Genomic DNA, 23846 nt, shown 5'->3' on the forward strand with positions numbered 1-23846 from the left:
CTCAGGAGGGGCCAGGTCCAGGTGGGGAGGTTGCCACGGTGACAAGGACCTGCCCTCCTTTGTGACATCTCTTGCTTCTCCCTTAAAAGCCACCACTAGCAGGCAGCCATTGAGGCAAGTTGAGTAGTAGAGAAAGGAGTTGGTGGTGGTTGGAGACAAAAAGGAGAGGTATTCATTTGATTGTTATTTGATTTATTATTTTTATTTGATTCATTTGATTCCATTTTTATTTATTTTACTTTTGAATTTTAACATTTTATTTTACTTTTTTATTTTGTTTTTCATATTTTTTATTTTACATTTTTATTTTGTGCACATTTTGTATAGATTTATTTTGTGCATAGAGGAGTAGTTAAGGGTAAGGTTAGGGTTAGGGTTAGGCTTAGGGCTGGGGTTGGGGTCAGAGTTAGTCTTGGGTGGGCATTTTAGCTAGTTAGCTAGTTTAGAGAGGAGGGTGGGTTTTTTTTTGTGAACAAAATGTGCAGACTGTAAGTAGGATTCCTTCCCTTTCTCTTGTTCTCCTGGGGGCGGGGGGCGAGTCCTGGGGTCCTCTGCACAGCCTTAACTCTCTGGAAATCAACCCAACCAGTCTTCTCCAGAGAGCTCAGCTCCTCCACACTCGTGGAGCCTTCCCCTTTTCATCATTTACTAGGACATTCCTAGCCCACTTTCCTCCCAGGAGCTCAAGGTGGCCTTCATGGTTCTCCCTGCCACCAATTGTTATCTTTACAGCAGCCCTGCAAAGTAGGCTAGGCTGGCCCAAGGTCCACCAGGGAGCTCCATGGCTGAGTGGGGATTCAAACCCTGCTCTCCCAGGTCCTCCTAGTCCAGCCCTCCAACCACTAAACCTCTGCCTGGCTCCATTTTGCATCTCTCCAGCTGCCCTACAACACCGGCCTTCTCCCTCTTCCTGGGGGTCTCTCTGGCTCCATGGAAGACACCTTTCTCATGTTCTGCTCCTCTTCTGGGACACCTTGATGCTTGGACTCCTAGGGGTCTCCACCCTCTCCAGGAAGGGCAAGGCTACCCTAAGACAACGAAGCAGAGCAGCCCTTTAACAGCTGGCAATGCTTGTCTTTCCTTTGGGCTGGAGCTCTTGAACCCATAGCACTTGAGGCATCCTTTCTCTGGCAGCCCTTTGTGCTCTGGGCTTCCTCTTTCCAGTTCTGGTGATGCCCTTTCAGGTCGCTGAACTGCAGAGAGATGGAAGGAATTGGGCCAGATGTCCCTCCTCACACACAAACACCCCCCAAGAATTGGGGCTGCCAGCTTCTAAGTTGCTCTCTCTGCTCGTCTCTTCTAGGTTCAGGTGCTTAAGACGCCTGATTGGCCGCAGCAACAGGGTGGCCCCCCTGCAAGGCCCGGAGCAGCCCGTGGTGTCAGGGGGAGCAAGTGACCCTCCTTTTTGGGACAGAGGAGGGCAGGAATGGGCTGGGGGGCAGCTAGTCAAAAGAAGCACAGAGCCAGAGGGCTGGATCTGACCCAAGGTCCATCTGGGCCAGCATCTGGAAACCCAACACGCCCCCCTAGCGACCACCCCGTTTTGTAGGGTCCGATGGAGGAAGCAGGGGGCTGGGCTGCAGAGCAAGGCGGGGGGGGGCAGTTGTCAGTGGGAGGGGCACCTTCCCTGGGAAGCCATGTTCTGGGGGCAGGAGGCCAGGATTGGCCCCCAAGGCCTGGGGTGTCCCTCCCATTGTAGGACTTGGAATCCAGGATAAAACTCTTGGAATAGCCTTGCCAAGGGCTCAAGGACAAACTCCCCTGTCCCCATGTCTTTGCAAATGTGCTGGGGTTCCACATCCCTTCCCTAGGGGGTGAGTATTGGATAAAACGAGAGCAGGGAGTGGATCCCTCAGCCCTCCACTGCTCAGGCTCTTTGCCTCCCACTCTGCACTATCAGATGCGGCTGAGCCCTCTCCCCAAGAGGAACTGATGGACTGACTTTTGCATTTCAGCTGCTGGAGGAAGATCAGCTATACCTCCTGGAGGTCATCCAGAACTGCCAGGCAGCTCGGCTCAGGAGGCTCTGAAACCTGAAGTGCTCCAAGAAGGATACGGCCAAAGCTATTATGGGGAGTGATGGGTGGTGTGAGGGACCCCCATGGGGAGGGAGGGGCAGAGAAGGGCTTTGGGAAGGGCTTGTGCATCTGCTGGAGAGGAGGACCCTTCTGGCTTACGGCATGGGGTTGCCAATCCCCTGGAAGGACAAGCCTGACATTTGGGGTCAGAGCCGTCCTCCGGAGACCCCCGGAAGGAGCTGGACTTTCCTCCTCTGCTGTCTTCCAGCACATCTTTGGCCACTTGGAGCGCTTCAGGGATCGCACCCTGAGCCTGGCACTGGCCTTGGAGGCCCTCCTCCAGCTGAGGTGAGTGGGGTCTTTGGGGTGGGCGGGTTTGGTGGGGCAGAACTCCACGGGGAGCTCTGCGTGGGCAAAAGCAGGCAGTAGGGGGCAAGGGAGACTTGGAGGAGGCAGCATCTAACCCCTTCCCTTTCTCTCTCCAGCTTCATGAGACCCCATTTCAGCAGCAGTATGGTCAGTGCTATCCTGCATAGGACAATGGAGGCTGTTTTGGGGAGCGCAGAAAAGGACGACGACAAAGAGGTGTGTCCTCTGCTTTGACTTCCCTTTGCAAAGCTCTTTCTTCTTCTCCTCGCATCCTTGCAAGATTTAACCCAGCACTCAACCTCTCTTTTCCCGCAGGAATTGAAGAGGCACTTCCAGAGCCTGCTGGGGGGGGGTCTCCTTCTGGAGGCTCCCAATGTTGGCACCCTCCTCCAGCTGCTCACTCTAAGTGTCTTGATGGCATCAGGGAAATTGGGACAATTGGGAAACACTGGCCTGCGAGCGCTTCTGTTGGAGAACAGCCTTTACCAAAGGTGTCATGAACTTCGAAGGAGCACGAACTCAAGGCGAAAAGGAGAAACGAGCTAAGATGAAGGCATGTTTGGCAAATCCTCACCACGATCAACTCCTGCCTGGAAACCTATGTCCCCGCTGTGGAAGGACGTGTGGACCCAGAACTGGTCTCCACAGTCACTTACGGACACCCTGCTCAGACTGTGTTCATGGAAGGCAATCTTACTCGGCCACAAGTGATCACCAAAGAAGAAAGAAGAACAACAACACAGTGCCCAGGCTTGAACCCTACACAGGTCACTTCAGTGCTGCTAACACAGCAAAAACGACATGGGAGGCACCAGTTACAAGTTACCAGTCTCTGCAGCCACAGCAGGTGCTGTGATTCTCCAGCAGTTTGACTTCACCCCCAGAGGCACACTCCATTGTCTCCAAAGATAGGTAAGATACCAACAAGAGGGAAAATAACAGGCCATTCCAATCACCAGAGTGTAGTCCTAAATGGCTCACCACACCTGGGTTGTTTTTTTAAATATATACCTTGTAGAATTTGAAACCCACCAGGCATTTTTAAACCACGGATCTTCACAGCATAAACATGTCCCTCTTGAGGTTAAAAAATATGCAGCATAACAAACTGCTGCTTAAAGAAATGCAGATAAGAACTTAAGGGCCCTGCTGGACCCAACACTCCTTTATCACATTTATCTTTTCTGTGAACCGCCCTGAGACATCTGGGTATAGGGTGGTATATAAATTCATTCAATCAATCAATCAATCAATCAATCAATCAATCATCAAATGTCCACAAGCAGAACCCAAACATAACAAACACGACAGAAGCACTTTCCATACCTGCAATTCAAGCATATTGCCTCCAGCCACGGAGGCAATCTAATGAGCCCTTGTATCTGAGGAACTAGCTATACAGTGGTGCCTCGCAAGACGAAAAGAATCCATTCTGAGAGTCTCTTCGTCTAGCGGTTTTTTCGTCTTACGAAGCAAGCCCATTGACGGCTTAGCGGATTAGCGGCTTATCGGATAAGCGGCTTAGAAAAAGGGGGGGGGAGGGGAAAAAAACCGCAGGAACTTGCAAGGCATTTTCGTCTTGCGAAGCAAGCCCATAGGAGATTTGTTTTGCGAAGCACCTCCAAAACGGAAAACTCTTTCGTCTAGCGAGTTTTCCGTCTTGCGAGGCATTCGTCTTGCGGGGCACCACTGTACAGCCTTTTAGGTCCTAAAAAGAAATCCTTAGTTTTTTAAAAAGTATGTCAGGTGGCATTACAACCACGTTAAGGAACACCACAATTTTGTTTCATTGAAATCTTGAGCATTATCTGGCAACAGCTTCAATTGATTTTTCATGGGGGACACCTGAAGTTCCCACTGAAACTAATGGAAGGTGGAAAGCTCAGCATCATGATTAACTAAAAAACTTAAATATACTTGCACAAAATAAAAAGGTTTTAATAAGCACATATGTTGATAAGGCTTAAACTGTTAAAACTGACCAACTCGAGTTCGTCTGGCTTGCGTGGGGGGGGGGGGAGGTTTTAAATAAAAATAAAAATGCCTTAACCTGCCACCTCGCCTCAAAACAAAGAACAGGAAACTAATGTTGCCCCAAGGTATAAGATTTATAATACCATAAATCACACATTTTATGCAGCTGTGTATGATAGGTTGCAAGCACATTGAGCAGAAGAGTTCATTCTCATGATCTTTTCATTTGTTTTCATGCTCCATCATCAGAGGTGGCTGCTCGGTATCTGTAGCAATAGAGCTTGTTGTCTGCACCACCACTCAACAGCAACTATAAAGCAAGGAAGAAAAATCTAGTTATAATGAGACAATATTCAGAAACATTCATTCCCCCCCATTCCAATCTAGACCAAGTAAAAACAGTGGTCCCTTGATTCCCGAACGGCTTAGTTGTCGAATAAATTGGCTCCCAAACACAGCAAACCTGGAAATAAGTGTTCCGGTTTGCGAATGTTTTTTGGAAGCCAAACGTCCGACGCGGCTTCCGATTAAGAGCAGGAAGCTCCTGCAGCCAATCGGAAGCTGCGCCTTGGTTTTTGAATGATTTCGGGAGTCGAATGGATTAGGTTTGAGAACCAAAGTACCACTGTATCAGGAAAAACAATTTTTCATCAAAACTTGCTTAAGAAACACAAGGCATGGTATCACAGATTTCCAAGTGCTTAATGCAAAGGAAGGAGTATATAGGGAAAAGCTAATTTATATTCTGGCTTATTAAGCAGACATATGATTAATACAGCCAATTGTGCCTTGGAACTTTTGCCTGCCTTAATGTTAGGAACAGAAACTTCACAATGTCTTAAATCCACAATATAAAGAGAAGCAACACAAAATGCTATAAACAAAAAACAACTGGACATGTTGCATGATATCTAACATCAGCATCCCGATCCGTTCTGCAGGCTTGGGGAAAAACCTAGAACAGGTTTCAGGGCACACAGGGAGAGGAAGTCCCATTGCACAGGCAGGTCTTTGCAGTAACAAGACTTTGTTGGGCATAACCCAAAGTTTCTGCAAAATCACATACATTCTTTCAAGTAGTTTTAAGATAAATCACTTTCACAAGTTGAACCTTTGCCGTTCTGAACTGCATAAGTAATGAATATTTATAAATCACTACACATATCCAACTACATAAACAACATTTGCTGCAAAAATACTTCGGTTTCCACCCAATTCCTGTTCCTGACGAAGTTCTTACCCCTGCTTCTGTCCATTCCACACACAAAACCTTGTCTTCATGAGCAGCCAAGTCATAGAGAGGTGCCTTGCAACTATAGGAAACAGAAAATCAGACAGCCATACTAGTTATATTACATGGAAATAAAAGCATTCTGATGGCTAATTGCTGAAATCGGCCAGCAAATTCCTTCTACGTAAACTTCCCCTCCTACTCTCATTCTTCTGTCATCTTTTCGGTAAGATCCAGTTGCAGAAGACTCTTACTATCATTCAATCAAGAACTTCTGCTGGCACAAGGTTGGGGGTGGAGGGATGTGTTGCGATTTTTGCAGATTTCCCATTCCTCCTGCAGCCCCCTAGAAATCGGGACTAAAGAATTTGGGGGATGACATGGGAGGTGGTGATGAACACTGCAGGATGAATCAACAAAAATATCCTCCTCACTTCCATCAGTGGGAGAAAAATTCCACTCCTGGGAAGCTTCTGTCAACAGGAGCAAAGTCTGGGTCCAAACTACAATTTCACCTTTGGAATTATGCACACTGCCTACATATGGTCTTTAACCATAAGCCAGTGCTGATTTTGACCTATAGAGCGCTATATTGCTCAGGACTCCAATACCTCAAGGACCATCTCTTCCCATATGAACTAGCTGAGACACTATGGTCTTCATTGAAGGCCCTTCTCTGTGTGCCCCACTCAAGGAAGATGAGGATGACCACATATGAACAGACCTTTTCATTGGTGGCCTCCCATCCAATGAATGTTTTCGGAGGGAGATGTCCCTGGCATCATCCCTGTCAGTCTCTAGGTGCCGGGCTAAGACCTTTTTGTTTACGCAGGCCTTTAGCTACTTGATCTTGTTCCTCACAGTGATCCTCATCTTTCAGCGGGGTGGGTAAGACTTCTCCTTATTAATAATGTGTTTCTGGATGAGCACTTTAATGTATTTTGCATTGTTCACTGTTTTAATTCTTTTTATTGTTCTGAACTGCTTTTATGTATTGCATTCTACCTTGCCAAGTCACTTTGAGACTTCATGTTGTATAAAGCAATTGGTAAATGCAATAAATTAAAAACCCCACTGTCCTGCTGTGCCATAATCCTTAGAAAAACAGAATTACATCAAACACGATGCTTAGGGAGACATTTGCACGTGCAGAACTAACGTCGAGGAGAATATTGCTAAAATCAGACTTAAGATCTAGTCGGAAGCCTTCAAATCAAGATCAATTGCCCGAAATATTCAAAGAACCTATAGTGACATTTCTTCAATTTGTGTGTCATCCAGTAACACAAATCCATATGGCAAAAGTCAAACCAAAACCCAGGGTTTAAAGTTTACCTTCTTGTGTCCCAAAGTTTGACAACGTTGTCTAAAGAACCAGAGATGAGCTGTTGCTCATGTGTTGGTGACCACTTCACTGATGTCACCCAGCCAGTATGTGAGGTAAGAGAAAGCAGTACCAAAGAACCATCTGAAAAGAGGCAGACAAATCTCACTAGCCACAACTGATGAATCACACAAGACACTTAAAATTTTTACAAGCATACAGCAGGGTGAAAGTGAGTACGCAATGGATACAAAAATGGTAATAGCCAGCATTTTTAGTAAATGTGATGAAATCAAACAGAAAGTAGGAGACAATGACCACTCCCTAGGCCACTACTGAGATGAAATGTTTCTTTACAAAGACCAAAACAAATGTTTGTTAAAAGTAGCACATTAGTGATATAATCAGTAAAAACAGGACATCTGCAAGCCAGATGAAGGAATTAGGAAGTTGCCATATACCAGGTCAGATTTTTTTATCCGTCTAGCCCAAATTTGTGTACCCAGACTGGCAGCTGCTCTCCAATGTCTGAGGCAAAAGAAGAATAATTATTTATAATAATAATTTATTATTTATACCCCGCCCATCTGGCTGAGTTTCCCCAGCCAATCTGGGTGGCTTCCAATCGAGTGTTAAAAACAATACAGCATTAAATATTAAAAACTTCCCTAAACAGGGCTGCCTTCAGATGTCTTTTAAAGATAGGATAGCTACTTATTTCCTTCACATCTGAAGTGAGGGCATTCCACAGGGCTGGTGCCACTACCTAGAAGGCCCTCTGTCTGGTTCCCTGTAACCTCATATAACTTACAACCTGTTTCTTCCTAACTAGAGGTGCCAGGGACCGGACCAGAGACACTGTGTATAGTAAAACCTGTCCTCTACCATTGAGTTATGATCCCTGCATATAGAGAGCTTTACAAACGCTGCCATAACCACTGCATAGAAGTGGGAGATTATAGCAGCTCTTCCTGACTCCGGGTTACGAAAGTATGCCACCAGTCAATCAGGGTTGGGAAGCCTCACCAGAAAGTTTATTCGAAAGCAGGTATGTATAGCTCAATAAATGCTTGAAATAATAATAATTTTAAAAATGTAACTCGTGTGTGTGTGTGTGTACATGTGCACACACTATTTGCAAAAATTCTCTCAGGAATACAGTGGCACCTTGGGTTAAGTACTTAATTTGTTCCGGAGGTCCGTACTTAACCTGAAACTGTTCTTAACCTGAAGCACCACTTTAGCTTATGGGGCCTCCTGCTGCTGCTGCGCCGCCGGAGCACGATTTCTGTTCTCATCATGAAGCAAAGTTCTTAACTTGAGGTACTATTTCTGGGTTAGTGGAGTCTGTAACCTGAAGCGTATGTAACCCAAGGTACCACTGTACATCAGTTATGTCAATTACAAGTTATTATCAGCGTTAGCAGAAAAATACATTGATATTAGCTACTGTATTTGTATTTGCAACCCGAGGTACCACTGTATACATTCTGTTCTACCCACCTTTGGTACGAGGGTCCCATAACCTAATGTGTCTGTCAGTGCTTCCAGAGGCTAAACGCCGACACAACGGCGAGTAGGATATAGAGTTGAACACTTTGTTTCCAGTCTATGTAAAAATAAGAGTAGAAAGAAGTAGGGTGGATTTAAAACACTAGTCAGTAAGACTTGATTTAAATCATTTTTTTTACAGAAAGACTCATTCTTGCTGGCATAATCTTAATATTTACAACCAGATGAAAGTTTCATTTTTGGAATAATAAATTTGCAGAGTAGTTTTTACAGCTATATAAAAAATTGCTGATTTGCTTATACTATTAGAAATACATAGACAAATAGTTATGAAATTATTGTGAGGTTTAATGAATTAACTTTTTATATTTGGACAACTTTTCTGCTGTACTTTATTGGAAGGAGAAAAACAATCATTTCCTTAATAACAATTTAAACAATTTATTTAACAATAACATTATAGCATATATATCCATGTTTGTTAACTGATGTGGTTAAACTTTTTTTTTAAAAAAAACTTAAACAGAGTTTTAGCACACATGAAAAACTTAAAACAAATCCTTATTTCCTGAGGAATAGCCTTTGGACTATAATGTAACTTAAATAGAAAGCTATCTTTAGAAATATTTTTCCTCCAAAAGAATTTTATTTTAAAAATCCGATTTAAATTTTAAAAATCAGATTTTTTTAAAAAAATTTATCATTGATTTTTATCCACCCTGAGTAGAAGTAATTAATGAATTGCTCTTTAGACTTTGTACAAAACTCTTTGTTGAAGGCAGTTAAGCAATCTGAGAAATGGCGAACTTGGTTTGCAAGAGAACTCACCAAAGTGGATTTGAGGCCCCCTGTTTCAACATCCCACACCTTAATTGTGTGGTCCCATGAAGCACTGCATATTTCATCTGTATCTGACCAAAGTACAGAAGAGACCGATTCTGTATGACCAGAGAGGGTTGTAACAGGAGTCTAGACAGGAAAAATAAATATTGGGAGGATATGATTATTGAAATATTTCATTTTGTGAAACGAGATTGTTCACTAATGCTGTTAAGTGGTACCTCGAGTTAAGAACAGAGGGCCTTCTCGGTAGTGGCACCCACCCTGTGGAAAGCCCTCCCAACAGATGTCAAAGAGATAAACAACTATCTGATGTTTAGAAGACATCTGAAGGCAGCCCTGTTTAGGGAAGTTTTTAATGACTGATGTTTTAATGTATTTTAAATCTTTTGTTGGAAGCCGCCCAGAGTGGCTGGGGAAACCCAGCCAGTTGGGCAGGGTATAAATAATGTATTATTATTATTATTATTATTATTATTATTATTATTATTATTATTATTATTATTATTATTATTATTATACCTCAGGTTAAGAACTTAATTTGTTCTGGAGGTCTGTTGTTAACCTGAAACTGTCCTTAACCTGAAGCACCACTTTAGCTAATGGGGCCTCCCGCTGCCGCTGCACAATTTCTGTTCTCATCCTGAAGCAAAGTTCTTAACATGAGGTAATATTTCTGGGTTAGCGGAGCCTGTAACCTGAAACGTATGTAACCTGAAGCGTATTTAACCCAAAGCATATGTAACCCGAGGTACCACTGTACTATAGGAAGTGCTCCCAAGTAAATGTGCATGGGATTTTGCTATTTCCCTCCATTTCAACCCACGGGAGTTGGCTCCAGGGCTTAGTAGACAGCTATCCAATGCATCCTCTCTCCCTTGGCGATGGCAGCTGCCATCTTAGTCCCCCCCCCCAAAGCAATGCCTCTGTTGTTGCACTCTAGGCAAAAACAAGGCACACAACTTTGGCAATCAGCACATTTTTGTGTTCTTAGCTGTGGGACACAGTTACCTCTGCACAGGGAATGGCTTGCTGGAGGAGGCGACACTCTGACTATAAAAAAAATAACAGTACAGTGGTACCTCGGGTTAAGTACTTAATTCATTCCGGAGGTCCGTTCTTAACCTGAAACTGTTCTTAACCTGAGGTACCACTTTAGCTAATGGGGCCTCCAGCTGTCGCTGTGCCGCCAGAGCACAATTTCTGTTCTCATCCTGAGGTACTATTTCTGGGTTAGCGGAGTCTGTAACCTGAAGCGTTTGTAACCCGAGGTACCACTAAAAGGGACGTGGGTGGAGCTGTGGGTTAAACCACAGAGCCCAGGGCTTGCCGATCAGAAGCTCGGCGGTTCGAATCCCCGCGATGGGGTGAGCTCCCGTTGCTCAGTCCCTACTCCTGCCAACCTAGCAGTTCGAAAGCACGTCAAAGTGTAAGTAGATAAATAGGTACTGCTCTGGTGGGAAGCTAAACGCCATTTCCTAGCACTGCTCTGGTTCGCCAGAAGCGGCTTAGTCATGCTGCTCACATGACCCGGAAGCTGTACGCCGGCTCCCTCGGCCAGTAAAGCAAGATGAGCGCCGCAACCCCAGAGTTGGTCACAGTTGGACCTAATGGTCAGGAGTCCCTTTACCTTTATACTGGATAAATGTGTGTTCCAGTCACAAAAGAGGCAACATTTCTAGATAGCCTCAATGACTGTGCCCTAGGACAGCTGGCCACAGAACCAACCAGAGGATCAGTGACTCTGGACTTTTATTACGTGGTTACCAGGACCTGGTAAGTTGCGAGGACCTTCGTTTACATTGAGGTCCAGGGCCGAGCGCCTTCTGGCAGTTCCCTCAATGCGAGAAGTGAGGTTACAGGGAACCAGGCAGAGGGCCTTCTCGGTGGCGGTGCCCACCCTGTGGAACGCCCTACCATCTGATGTCAAGGAAATAAACAACTATCTGACTTTTAGAAGACCTCTGAAGGCAGCCCTGTTTAGGGAAGTTTTCAATGTTTGATCGTGTTTTAATACAGTCGTACCTTGGAAGTCAAACAGCCTAGTTCTTGAATATTTTGACTCTCGAATGATGGACACCTGGAAGTGACTGTTCCGGTTTTTTAACGTTCTTTTGGAAGCTGAATGTCCGAGGAGCTTCCTGCAGCCAATCAGAAGCCGTGCTTTGGTTTTTGAACGGACTTCCAGAAAGGATTCCGTTCGACTTCCAAGGTACGGCTGTATTCTGTTGGGAGCAGCCGAGAGTGGCTGGGGAAACCCAGCAAGATGGGTGGGGTATCAATAATAAAGTATTATGTTGTTGTTGTTGATGATGATGATCTCTCTCAAAACAGTGATCACGGTGCTATCAAATCCCACATATATATAAAAGGACAATTGCCAGACACATCTAACTTGGATCGTTCAAAAGGGGTTTAGACAAATTCATGGATGGCATTCGATGATTACCAGTCATGGCTGTGTACCAGCTTCAGTACTGAAGACTATATGCCTCAAAATACTGGGGAACACAAGCAGGAAGGAAGCTGTAGCACTCAAGTCCTGCTTTCAGTTCCCCATGTGCATCTGATTGGCCAGGATGCTGGACTACATGGGCCTTTGATCTGACTCAGCAGGGCTTTTCTTACGTCCAAGTGGAACTTACAGAGCACTGCATTTTGGGGAAACTAAGGCAAATGTCACAACTGCAGCCAGCAGGTCCCTGGAGGTATAGCTGGCTGGTAATGTTAGGCCCGAACCCCACATCCCCTCAAAGGAATTTCTACACAATTCAGGTTTGTCTTACTCTTGTTAGTCCCAACTGCTCAGTTTTCTGCTTTTTCCTTGGTCTGTTTGCCGCCTCCTCCGTTTCCATTTCATCCTCTTCATCCGTAGGCACTGAAATAAAAAAATACGGTCATTTTAACCATACGGCCACTCGCTGGTCAATCTCCTATTGCTATAAATTGGATCTTTGTAAAAAAAGAATACCGGTAAATCTAATTATCAACATATCTGTGATATGAAGAATCACTGATTAGTCCTAATTTACACGCCGGCCTGCGATTTGCACACATTTCCCCCAAGAACACTGATCAATTGCCATATTAACTCAATTCCATGGAAGCAAGCATTTTAGTCATTGGGGGCAATCCAAGTATGAGCTAGATGTCGTCCAATGGAATTAACTTCCAAATAAAAGCTTTTGGAATTGTGGAGCCAGCTTGCTGTAGTCATACTAGTTGCTTAAGGTCAGGTGTGGGCAACCCTGGCTTTTTAGACATTGCTGAACTACACCGCTTTATCATCCCTGGCCACTGAACCTATTTGTTGGGAGCTATCAGGATGGGCATTGTAGTTCAGCGACATCTGGAGGGCCAAAGGTTTCCCACACCTGATTTAGGTTCCTGTGACATCTTAATTTTATTGTGGCAGAGGTTGTGGGGGCTTCTCTCAGGAAAATGAAGTGTTTTGCCCGATTTTTTTTTTTTTTTGCATAACATCAGTTCTCAGATTGAAGATCACAGTCACAGCAGTCCTCTCCCAGTCCTGCAGCTGCTGCTAAAATACGGTTTAGTACATCCAGATTTGTGGTTTGTTTCCCTCCAAATAATCACGGCTACCATGAGGATCATGGTGATCAGGTGGGGATATAAAAGTTTATTGGTCCTTGAGGTATCCAGGACCCAAGTTGTTAAGGGCCTTGTAAATTAATGCAATAGGGATGCGGGTGGTGCTGTTGTCTAAACCACAGAGCCTAGGGCTTGCCGATCAGAAGGTCGGCGGTTCGAATCCCCGCGACGGGATGAGCTCCCGATGCTCGGTCCCTGCTCCTGCCAACCTAGCAGTTCGAAAGCATGTCAAAGTGCAAGTAGATAAATAGGAACTATTCCATCAGGAAGGTAAACGGTGTTTCCATGCGCTGCTCTGGTTCGCCAGAAGCGGCTTTGTCATGCTGGCCACATGACCCGGAAGGATTTACTTCCAGTTAACAATATTTTATAATCCACTAAGGTTTACGAGTGATACGAACCACAAGTCTGGACTCATTCCGATGCAGCACTTAACCCAGCGTTTCTCAAACCTGAGTCTCCAGCTATTGTTGGTCTACAGCTCCCATCATCCCTAGCTAGCAGGATCATAATATAATAAAATAAAATAATAATAATAATAATAATTTATTATTTATACCCCACCCATCTGGCTGGCTTTCCCCAGCCACTCTGGGCGGATCCCAACAGAATTAAAAGCACAATAAAACATCAGACATTAACAACTTCCCTAAACAGGGCTGCCTTCAGATGTCTTCTAAAAGTCAGACAGTTGTTTCTTTCCTTGACATCGGATGGGAGGGCGTTCCACAGGACAGGCGCCACTACCGAGAAGGCCCTCTGCCTGGTTCCCTGTAACCTCACTTCTTGCAGGGAGGAAACCACCAGAAGGCCCTCAGAGCTGGACCTCAGTGTCCGGGCTGAATGATGGGAGTGGAGATGCTCCTTCAAGTATACTGGGCCAAGGCCGTTTAGGGCTTTAAAGGTCAGCACCAACACTTTGAATTGTGCTCAGAAACGTACTGGGAGGCAGGACTGGTGTTATATGGTATTGGCGGCCACTCCCAGTCACCAGCCTAGCTGCCGCATTTTGGATTAGTTGTAGTGGTCAACAATGATGGAGTTGTAATCCTACAACAACTGGGGACACAAGTTTGAGAAACACTGACTTAAACCAAACCGTGGCTTAGCACTGGTTAACGTGGTGGCAGCAGGGCCAGCGAAGGAGCACTGCGGTTGTGATCGTCACTCTGAGCCTGCACATTTACTTGTTTGCAATAGCTACAGTCTGGCAAACCAGGTCACCATGGCCTGTCCTTCGATAGCCACTATTTCCTCATGTGTAGCAGAAGTGGAGCTATGCTCCTAGCCCTGATCCCAATGTTGCATCCTATTTTCCATGCTTCTCTCTGCCTTCCTGTGTTGAACGCAACATCTGACAAGGAAGCCCTTCATGTAAACAATGGCTTATGCACATGGGCTCCAGGCGAATCGGACATCCTCACAATCTGGCAAGATTGAGATGGAAGCGGACCCTGTTCCTACATGCGAGTTAAGCACATCGCTAGGACTTTGAGGTATGTTTTTAGGGAGCTACGAGACAGACACTGGGTTACAAGTGGCCTGAGCAGTTCACACATTAATTGAACCTAACCCCTATGGCGAAACGAAGTATTCTCCAAACTCACAGGACTAATATACATACACACGTGAGAATTTACAATTCTGCAACACAGCACCACATTTTGAACTTCTCGTGCAGTTAGCAAAAGTATTTGAACGCGGCTTCAAACTGCAATGTCTGGGGCAGCTTCAGTTTGCCAGAAAAGGTGGTTCAAGTTCATGAAAAGAAGGGTCTGCCCACATGTAAACCACTCAGAGGTTTCATTTACAAATACAGTGGTGCCCCGCAAGACGAATGCCTCACAAGACGGAAAACCGGCTAGACGAAAGGGTTTTCCGTTTTGGAGGTGCTTCGCAAAACGAATTTCCTATGGGCTTGCTTCGCAAGACGAAAATATCTTGCAAGTTCCTGCGGGGGTTTCCCCCCCCCGTTTTTCCCAAGCCACTAAGCCGCTTATCAGCTGATCCGCTAAACAGCTGATCCGCTAAGCCGCTTATCAGCTGATCCGCTAAGCCGCAAATAGCACTAATCCGCTAATGGGCTTGCTTCGCAAGACAAAAAAACCGCAAGACGAGGAGACTCGCGGAACGGATTCTTTTTGTCTTGCGAGGCACCACTGTAAGCAGTATACAAAGCCTGTTAAATAAATCAATGTATCATAAGCATGCAGAGTTGTAGATAAAAGAGCTGGGAGTTATTAGATGAAAGGTCAAAGGAAGCACTGATCTTACCTGCAGACCAGATCTTTAGCATCTTATCCCAGGATCCACTGCAAAACTAAACACACCACAAAACAGTTTTCAACAAAAATGGCACATTTTAGCTAGCTATCATTTGTGATGGGGCAAGTTACCCAAAGCTTGATTTCAGAACAGGCTTAACTCAAGTGAGTCACTGTGTTTTTCCATGTATAAGACGCCCACATAAGACGCCCCTATTTTTGTTAACACATAATTAAGAAATCGGGCCAGAGGCCAAGCCTGAACCTAAGTCTGGGTTACCCGTGCCAGAGTCCAAGTTTGAACCACAACCTGGGCCACCAGCACCACAGCCTGAACCCGAGCCCAGGCCACCCATACCAGAGCCCAAACCCCTGTGCATTCAACATCCGTGTATGACCCCCAAATTTTGACTAAAATCTTTTAGCAAAAAACATCGTCTTATAGATGGAAAAATACGGTAAAATAGGCTTGATTTTACTCCAAACCAGATTCAAACAGGACCCAGGGGAAGTTCCCATACCGTTTTGAATGAGCTTTTACGTTTTATTTTTAAAAATCTTGAGGCTGAAAGCACCTTCCTCAGCCTTCAGCTAAACAATTCCTCACCAAAATAATTCCCCATGGTTTTACTGGAGAATAGAAAATCAGGAAGTGGGGGAGGGAGGGAGGGAGGGAAAGAGATGGATGCCCCATGCCATAATTTCACATCTCTGAGTGTTTACAGAGGGTGGCAAACACAGCACATGATATCATGGGCTGTCCCCTAAGCCTGCTAGATGACATCGCAAGGGATCGTTGCCTTAGGAGAGCAAGAAAAATTCTCAGGGACGATTCACACCCCGGCCAGCAGCTCTTTAATCTTCTACCCTCGGGCAGGAGATCTAGAAGTATAATCAGTCGTATCAACAGGCTAAAAAAACAGTTTCTACCCATGGGCTGTTAGGCTACTGATCGGAAAATACTAATAGTGCAACTGACTTTCGGGGTTGGTGTGTTGTGCGACAAGCACACAAAGTGAAATGAGATTGAGTGTTTGTGGGGGGGGGGGGAGGCTCGGTTAATTTCATTGTACACAGGTTGTACAGTGGTGCCCCGCAAGACGAATGCCTCGCAAGACGGAAAACTCGCTAGACGAAAGAGTTTTCCGTTTTGGAGGTGCTTCGCAAAACGAATCTCCTATGGGCTTGCTTCGCAAGACGACAATGTCTTGCGAGTTCATGCGGTTTCCCCCCCCCTTTCCCCCCCTTTTCTAAGCCACTAAGCCGCTTATCAGCTAATCCGGTAAGCCGCTAAAAGCCGCTAATAGCGCTAATCCGCCAATGGGCTTGCTTCGCAAGACGAAAACACCGCTAGACGAAGAGAATCACAGAACGGATTCTTTTCGTCTTGCGAGGCACCACTGTACGTTGACATTAAAGGTATTATATTATTATTATTATTATTATTATTATTATTATTATTATTATTATTATTATTATTATTATTAGTGCAAGGCTTCCAGTTATCAGAAGATAGAGAGCAGATGCTATAGTGTTGCCTTTTATGTGAAACAACATCAGCGGTCTCAGCTGCTTGGGTGAGAGGGAGGGAGGAAAGGGCAGTCAATATAACTTACTTTAGTCCTTGAGCCATCCACAGCAACAGATTCTACGCTCCCTGCATGTCCTCTGCAGCAGTGAAGGGCCTTCACTTTGTTCTTTTCTACATTCCATTCCCACAGCAGGATAGTCTGGTCCATCGATGCACTAAGCAGCAGGCATGACAAACTATCTGAGGGATGCAGGCATAGCAGACAGGTTCACACAGCAGTCTTTCCCCAAACCAACCCTCTCCTAATTCTCCCAACCCGCTCAAATACAGTGGTGCCCCGCAAGACGAATGCCTCGCAAGACGAAAGAGTTTTCCGTTTTTTGAGTCGTTCCGCAAGACGAATTTCCCTATGGCCTTGCTTCGCAAGACGAAACGTCTTGCGAGTTTGTTTCCTTTTTCTTAAAGCCGCTAAGCCGTTAATAGCCGCTAAGCTGCTAAGCGCCGCTAATAAGCCGTGCTTCGCAAGATGAAAAAACCCCAAGACGAAGAGACTTGTGGAACGGATTAATTTCGTCTTGCGAGGCACCACTGTATGATGAAGAGTTTACAAAACGATTATAAACTGGCCGAGGATGGAGTCAATTTGGAGCTGAGGCAATGCAGAAGGATATCACAGGGCTGCTGGGAATGTAGAAGTAAACAGAATATGACGGTCACTCATACACATTCCCAGTTTAATGGCCATAAATGCAGTCAGAGGCCTCAGTATAACATCAGGCAGCCCTGTTTAGGGATGTTTTTAATGCTTGAAGTTTTATTCTGTTTTTAATGTTCTGTTGAAAGCTGCCCAGAGTGGCTGGTGAAACCCAATCAGATGGGCAAGGCAGAAATAAATAATAATAATAATAATAATAATAATAATAATAATAATAATAATTATTATTATTATTATTATTATTATTACCACCCAGTGGGACTTTGATCCTGAGGCCTTTGTTTCAACACAAAACTGCCACGTAATGTGGCAACAATTGCACAGGAGGAATTGCAAAGAAGAGTGGAATTTGAGAGGTGGCTAGGTTATTCTGATGCAGCGAAAGCAAAAAAAGTATTTCGATAAATTTGTTAAGTCTTTAAGGTGTCACTTTCTGTGTTGGATTTCAGTTTGAAAATAACTGAACAATTCGGGGTGGTGAGCTTTCTGTGAAATTTATTGAAGCTGAAACCCCAGAGTAAAATCCACTTACCTTTTTTGACCCAGGCCACATCTTTAACCACATCTACATGTCCAGCAAGCGTCATTATTGGTTTGCCTTCTACTGACCAAATCCGAGATGTCTGGTCATAGGAGCCTGTCAATATCCTATGGAATTTAGAAGCAAAAAAACCTGCTTGGTGGTTGTCTATAGTTCTTCACAGGATACCTCTTCTACTTTATGGGCTTTAATCGAGCACTTGACACACTCTGCAATTTCAATTTTTTGGGAATATTATGCTAAGATATTATGTTTGTTAATGAAGAATCCTTTCCCAGCAAAGCACTTGGGCTATAGAAACTGCGAACAGTTAAAGCTGCAAATCTATAAGACAATGCCACCATCCATTCCCTGCGGGGACATCATGCTAAAATGCTTACTATATTCACATATACTTACCTTCTGTGCGGTTTGAAAGTTCAAGTGGAGATTTTGAATGGAAAAAATATGTTTATTTAAAAGACAGAGGGGAAAGGAGGAAAAGAATGGATAAACTGACACTATGCCTTCAACATGGTGAGTGAAATAAAACAAGACAAAAGAAGAACGGATACAAAAACTTACGGAATACGCAGAAATGGCGAAACTTACCGGAAAAAATAAGAAATCAAGGTAACAAACTTTTTATAAAAGAATGGAAATGGTTTATTGAATATTTACAAATAAACTAAACAGATAAGGACATTGGCAGGATCATTGTAATAACCTGCAGTTTTATAAGAGGATATATTTAAAGCCGATGAATAAATGAGTAAGTTAATTTGGAATATGCAGAAAATATATATACAAGAAATTTAAGGAACTGCAGAAAGAGGGGGAAGGAAGCTGAGTTTTGGAATGTTAAAATGATTGTAAAATCACTGAAATGTACAAAACTGAAAAATCATAAATAAAAAAAGAAATAATGAAAGGTGATATCTTACAGGCAGAAAGTCAGACAAAAGAGATAAGGAAAGAAGTAGCATGTCTCCCTTACCATTCTTCTGTAGCTTCAATAGAACTGATCCAATCATCATGGAGCATGCATTCTTCAGGTTGCGGAGCAGTGTATTTTTCAACATACTCTATTGCTACTACTTCTTCCTGCGCACACAAAACATTTCAAAGGATCAGCCACGGAGGTTTCAGAGGAAAATTTCCTCTGCAGCAGAGAGGCTTCACAAGGACTGCGGCTGCTACTTAGCACCGAGAGCTCCTCTTTTAAATTGTTTTTAATTTTTATCTGTGCTGCTTTAAATGAGACCACCTTGGCTCTGAGCCCTGGAAGCCCTGCACCCTGCCTGGCTGGCCCTTTCCCATCTGGCCTGGGAGAGTGGCGTGATGACTGACTCCAGCTACAAAAGTTGAGGCTGCTGAACAGATTCTTGGGCTGGAGTATTGTTTACGGGGGGCCGAGAGAGCTTGTTGCTGTTACCGATATTATTGTTGTATCTTTCGTTTTAGATCTTATGATTTATGTGGAAATTGTTTCCATTAGGTTGTGTACTTTTTGATGTGTTTTATTTGTTGTTTATGACTTCTGTTACGTTTGTAATTATGTAAGTCTTTTCATGTTGTAAGCTGCCTTGAGCATAGCTTCAGCTATGGAAAGGCGGCATACAGTGGTACCTATGGGTTAAGTACTTAATTCGTTCCGGAGGTCCGTTCTTAACCTGAAACTGTCCTTAACCTGAAGCACCACTTTAGCTAATGGGGCCTCCTGCTGCCGCCGTGCCGCCAGAGCCCGATTTCTGTTCTTAACCTGAAGCACTATTTCTGGGTTAGCAGAGTGTGTAACCTGAAGCGTATGTAACCTGAAGCGTATGTAACCCGAGGTACCACTGTACAAATAAAATGATGATGATGATGAGCCTTGGCTCCTTTGTGCAAGACTACCTGCTGAAGATGAATGATACAAGCCAGCACCCACTCGCTGTTAGCTTTACTGAGCTGCACTGGCAGTCCTGAAAGGCTGCTATGTTCCAGGTGCAAACTGCCCAACAGGAGTGCTAGGCAAGAATGTCGAAGGAAAGACCAGAGAGAAAACCGGTCTTCAGGACCTCACAGATGCACTTAGTCTACTATATACTTATTTAAGATTATAATTTGTATGTTGCTTAGGAAAAGCCATACATAGATACTGAATACAAAACATGGTGGTCTCTTATAAGAAATCCTTATTTTCTTCCAGTTCCCTCTGCCCCCCTGAAACCAAGGGGGCAAATTACCTGCACCAGATCCTGGCTAGTTCAAGTAAGGGACTCAATTCTGGGCCTCTCAGGAGAATGGAAGGGCTTTTTGGTCCAATGCATTCAAGGCCATCTCTGCTGATAGAATGCTTTGTTCCAGGGCCTTACACTGGCTACTGCAAGCAGCAAACCCGTGTCTTATGGGAACAACAGAGGCCTCTGTAGCAGATGTGGGCTCCCAACTGCACACGCACTTTTAACCAATCCTAAACCCCCTCTAGCTAGCAGCTCTGGAGGATAGAATTGCTCGGTCATACATTTGCAGGCTAGACAGCCTGATACAATAATTGGGAGTTTTGCACAAATTTAACTGGATGATTCTATATTTCTTACTCTCATTATCCAGAGCCTATACTCTACACACACACACACACACACACACACACACACGACTTACAGTTGAGATATTTTCCACTTCCATGTGCCTCACCAGGGACATGCGCAAGAACTGTCCATTAATAAGGAAATCAAATTCCACATATTTGTGGCCTTCTAGAGACAAAGAAAACACAAAGTGTCAGGTTGCATAGCTTATATGATACTCAGAAGATGCAGTTTACACTGTACATTTGAGAAGTCTTGGTGCCTATGTCTAAAATGTAGCCTTCAGTTATTCCTGTACAATACACACTCATATTACCAAGTTATCACAGGCAACCAAACTTTATCCAGGGGAATACAAAAATTCTCAAGTTTTTTGTTAGCAGATAATATTTAGCTCCCCAAACCAGCAGTAATATCACTGATACACATTACATATTCAGCAAGTTGGATGTTACAGCATCTTGGTTCCAAGCGTAATATTCTTTGAACCCTTAGACATAACACACTTTTCTGGCCAAGAAATCACGAGGAAACAAAAAATAATCATAGAGATTATCAGAGATTGTGCAGAGATTTTGTCCATTTGAACATGTACCCAAGGAAGGCAAAAAACTTACTGTGTGAAATGGCCCTGTGACCACAGCAGGAATTCAACTGGGTACCACAGTGAGAGTCAGTATAATGAAATAGTCAGTACTAATTTGATGTGTGGGACCCAGGTTCAGATTGCTCCTTGTAAAGATCACTGGAGACCCTTGGCTAAGTCACTGTCTCCCAACCTAGCCCATACGACAAAAAAACTGCTCCAGGGATAACAGTGTTCTGGCACTTTGAGATGAAGCATGAACTACAAATGTGATAAATAAATAATACATACATAATCTACAAATTGTCTTGTGCCCCAAATTGTGTATCTCCACTCTAGTTTGCTTTGCTAAAAAAGATATGCTTTGGGAGGAAGGGTTGAAAATAAATGTAAAAAAATAATGTGAGTTTATACGGAATTTGCTGAGGTGATATCTATAGCATCAGGTGTTTAATAGCAAAAATTAATTAAGTCTGTAAAACTGTAAACTGTGATTAGTTGTATGTGTGGTAACTATCTCTACAGACTTCTAAAATTAACTCTCGACTAATAGCAAGGGGGCAAACTTTTAAAACCACTTCCCTCAAACATAAACGTACCATTTTTTGCTTCCAGCAATTTGTTGATAACATTACTGAGATCAGCAACTTCAGAAGCAGCTGGGACAGAGAAAGGAACATCATCTACTGCGTATCTGTGAAGAGAAAACAGTTGCACACAGTATTCAGAAAAGGGTAAAATCAATCTCAAACTTCCACCATCGTCTTCATGGGAAATATTTTACCTTTTAAGAGCAGACTCATATACTATACCATCGTATAGGTATGGTAAAGGACCCCTGGATGGTTAAGTCCAGTCAGAGGCGACTATGGGCCCTGCCACTCATATCAAATCCCAGTAACATCTACCCTCAACCTGGATGACCAACCAAACCCAAGAGAATTGTTTTGGAATCAAAACAAACAAACAAACAAACAAACAAACAAACAAACAAACCATCTGTGGCACTTTAAAGGCACTAGGCACAAGATTTCCTGCACTTTTGCCCATTTTACAACATGCACAAATTGCTACCCTCAGGTGCCACAGATAGAAGCATGTTTGAGAGAGATGGCTGAGGCAAAAAACCGATGAAATGCAAGCACGTGGATACAGATTACACACATATACATATACCCAATCAACTAAGATGCTTTGCATATAATTGCTAATTACAGGTAGCAAGCTAACTAGTCTATAACTAGCTGGATTGGAGGTAAGGCCCTTTTTGAATATAGGGATGACTACCGCTGTGGCCCAAACTTTGGGAAATAACCCAGATGAATCAATAAATGAGAATATTACCGCTACCAGGGAGGCCCATCAGTCAATGTTAGATTCTGGGGGCAAATAATCTACGCCTGGTGCTTTATTGCTTCTTAACTGTGAAATAAGGTTCTTGACTTCAGTTATAGATACTGGAAGCCAATCTGGTAAGTTTCCAAAAGGCAGTGGCGTAGCGTGGGTTGTCAGCACCCGGGGCAAGGCAAGTAATTTGCGCCCCCTAACCCGTGGATTTGCGCCCCCTAACCCTAACCCCCAGATGTTGCGCCCGGTGCGGCCGGCCCCCCTGCACCCCCCACGCTACGCCACTGCAAAAGGTTCTGTTATTTGGTTGACCTCATCACCCTGCTCATGATAAGAATGAACGATAATATTGCATACACGTACATATACATCTATATGAATGAATGGCTGAGGCCAAAAGACCGTCAAGTGCAAGAAGCTGGCAGTCTAGCAATGCCAAAATGGACTTTGCTTAAGAGCAACGCTTCACCCACAATTGCCATTGCAGCGATGACCCAGTTATGCCCTTCCAGACCCCGGCGATGTACTTACTTCGTGTCCTCAGTGAAGAAGCGAGCCTGAAGCTGCGCCATTTCAAAGGCTGGGATATTTCTGTCTCTCCCCAGAATCAGCAGCGCCTCGTCCCACGTGGCTTCAGAGTTGCTTCCGCCCTCTGCCGTGGGGCCGATGGAGTCGCCTCAGCGAGCGATTAGTTTAGTCTGCCCTTAAAGGTAAAGAACCAGCTTTTCGTTTTCTCCCTCTCTTCTCGCCCCCTACTTCCTACATAAGCCACGAAGTCGATGGGTTGTTGTTTTTCAATTGGTTCCTCCGTGCCCCAAAAAAGGCGTACACTATATTTAAAAAAATTATATTTCCTTCTCCACGTCCGTTCCCCCGCTTGAATCCTGGGAGCTGCAGTCCCGGAGCTACAATTCTCAGGAAATTAGTTCTCAGGGTGGGGGAAATGTGCTTTGTGCTGTAAACTTATGCTGGGTTTGCAGCCTGTTATTCCTATTTATACCCATCTGAGTTGAAGGAAGTTGGGTAATATAAAAATAAAACTCATATATATATATATATATATATTATATATATATATATATATATATGCAGGTTTTGGTGTTTTCGGGTATCTTCCCGTGTAAGAGTTGGGGTGTCTAGGCGACGTTTCGACGAGGTCTCACTCGTCATCTTCAGGCTGGTGCTTTCGGCTTCTTGTTACTAGAACAGAGCAGGATCTCAGTGTTTGAGTTCCTATAAATACTGTGGAGGGGGTGTGGTGTATAGCCTCCAACGTTCTGGGCAGAGAGGAAGTTCCCAGGTTATTGTGCCTTTTCTTCTTTTGTTCATTAATTACTTGAGGGATATCTTGAGTGATTTCTTGAGTGATATTCTGAGTACCACTTAGGAGGGTCATTAGGTGTGGATTAGTTGCTAAAGCTTTCGTGTCT

General features: G+C 44.1%; 2 protein-coding genes across 8 annotated transcripts; one reads left to right on the forward strand and one right to left on the reverse strand.

Annotated features, from left to right (window-relative positions):
• Positions 1–97: 97 nt before the first annotated feature.
• On the forward strand, positions 98–18901 carry LOC308581373 (uncharacterized protein). Of its 7 annotated transcripts, none has more exons than XR_014005021.1 (7): positions 98–168; positions 1956–2366; positions 2504–2603; positions 2703–3299; positions 7749–7964; positions 14243–14698; positions 15047–15145. XR_014005021.1 is itself a non-coding variant. In XM_081183790.1 (3 exons), the coding sequence occupies exons 1-3, from the start codon at positions 2080–2082 to the stop codon at positions 2931–2933; spliced, it is 618 nt and encodes a 205-aa protein (XP_081039916.1). In that variant the 5' UTR covers positions 947–2079; the 3' UTR covers positions 2934–3784. The 7 variants fall into 7 exon arrangements, 1 of the variants encoding a protein (XP_081039916.1); XR_014005024.1 differs by lacking the exon at positions 98–168 and adding an exon at positions 9796–9935 and having other exon boundaries at positions 947–2366; XR_014005022.1 differs by lacking the exons at positions 98–168; positions 15047–15145 and adding an exon at positions 18394–18901 and having other exon boundaries at positions 947–2366; positions 14243–14376.
• WDR12 (WD repeat domain 12) lies at positions 4151–23078 on the reverse strand. The gene is made up of 13 exons (XM_081181512.1): positions 22948–23078; positions 21669–21763; positions 20557–20651; positions 18908–19014; positions 17923–18038; positions 16761–16915; positions 15155–15200; positions 12055–12146; positions 9257–9397; positions 8420–8525; positions 6928–7060; positions 5602–5674; positions 4151–4671 (listed from the first exon to the last, which is right to left on the reverse strand). Exons 1-13 carry the CDS (start codon positions 22986–22988, stop codon positions 4594–4596), a joined length of 1278 nt encoding a protein of 425 aa, XP_081037638.1. The 5' UTR covers positions 22989–23078; the 3' UTR covers positions 4151–4593.
• Positions 23079–23846: the final 768 nt, after the last annotated feature.

This window comes from Podarcis bocagei (genome assembly GCF_964188305.1).
Source record: "Podarcis bocagei genome assembly, chromosome: 1".
In the NCBI taxonomy this organism is placed as follows: domain Eukaryota; kingdom Metazoa; phylum Chordata; class Lepidosauria; order Squamata; family Lacertidae; genus Podarcis; species Podarcis bocagei.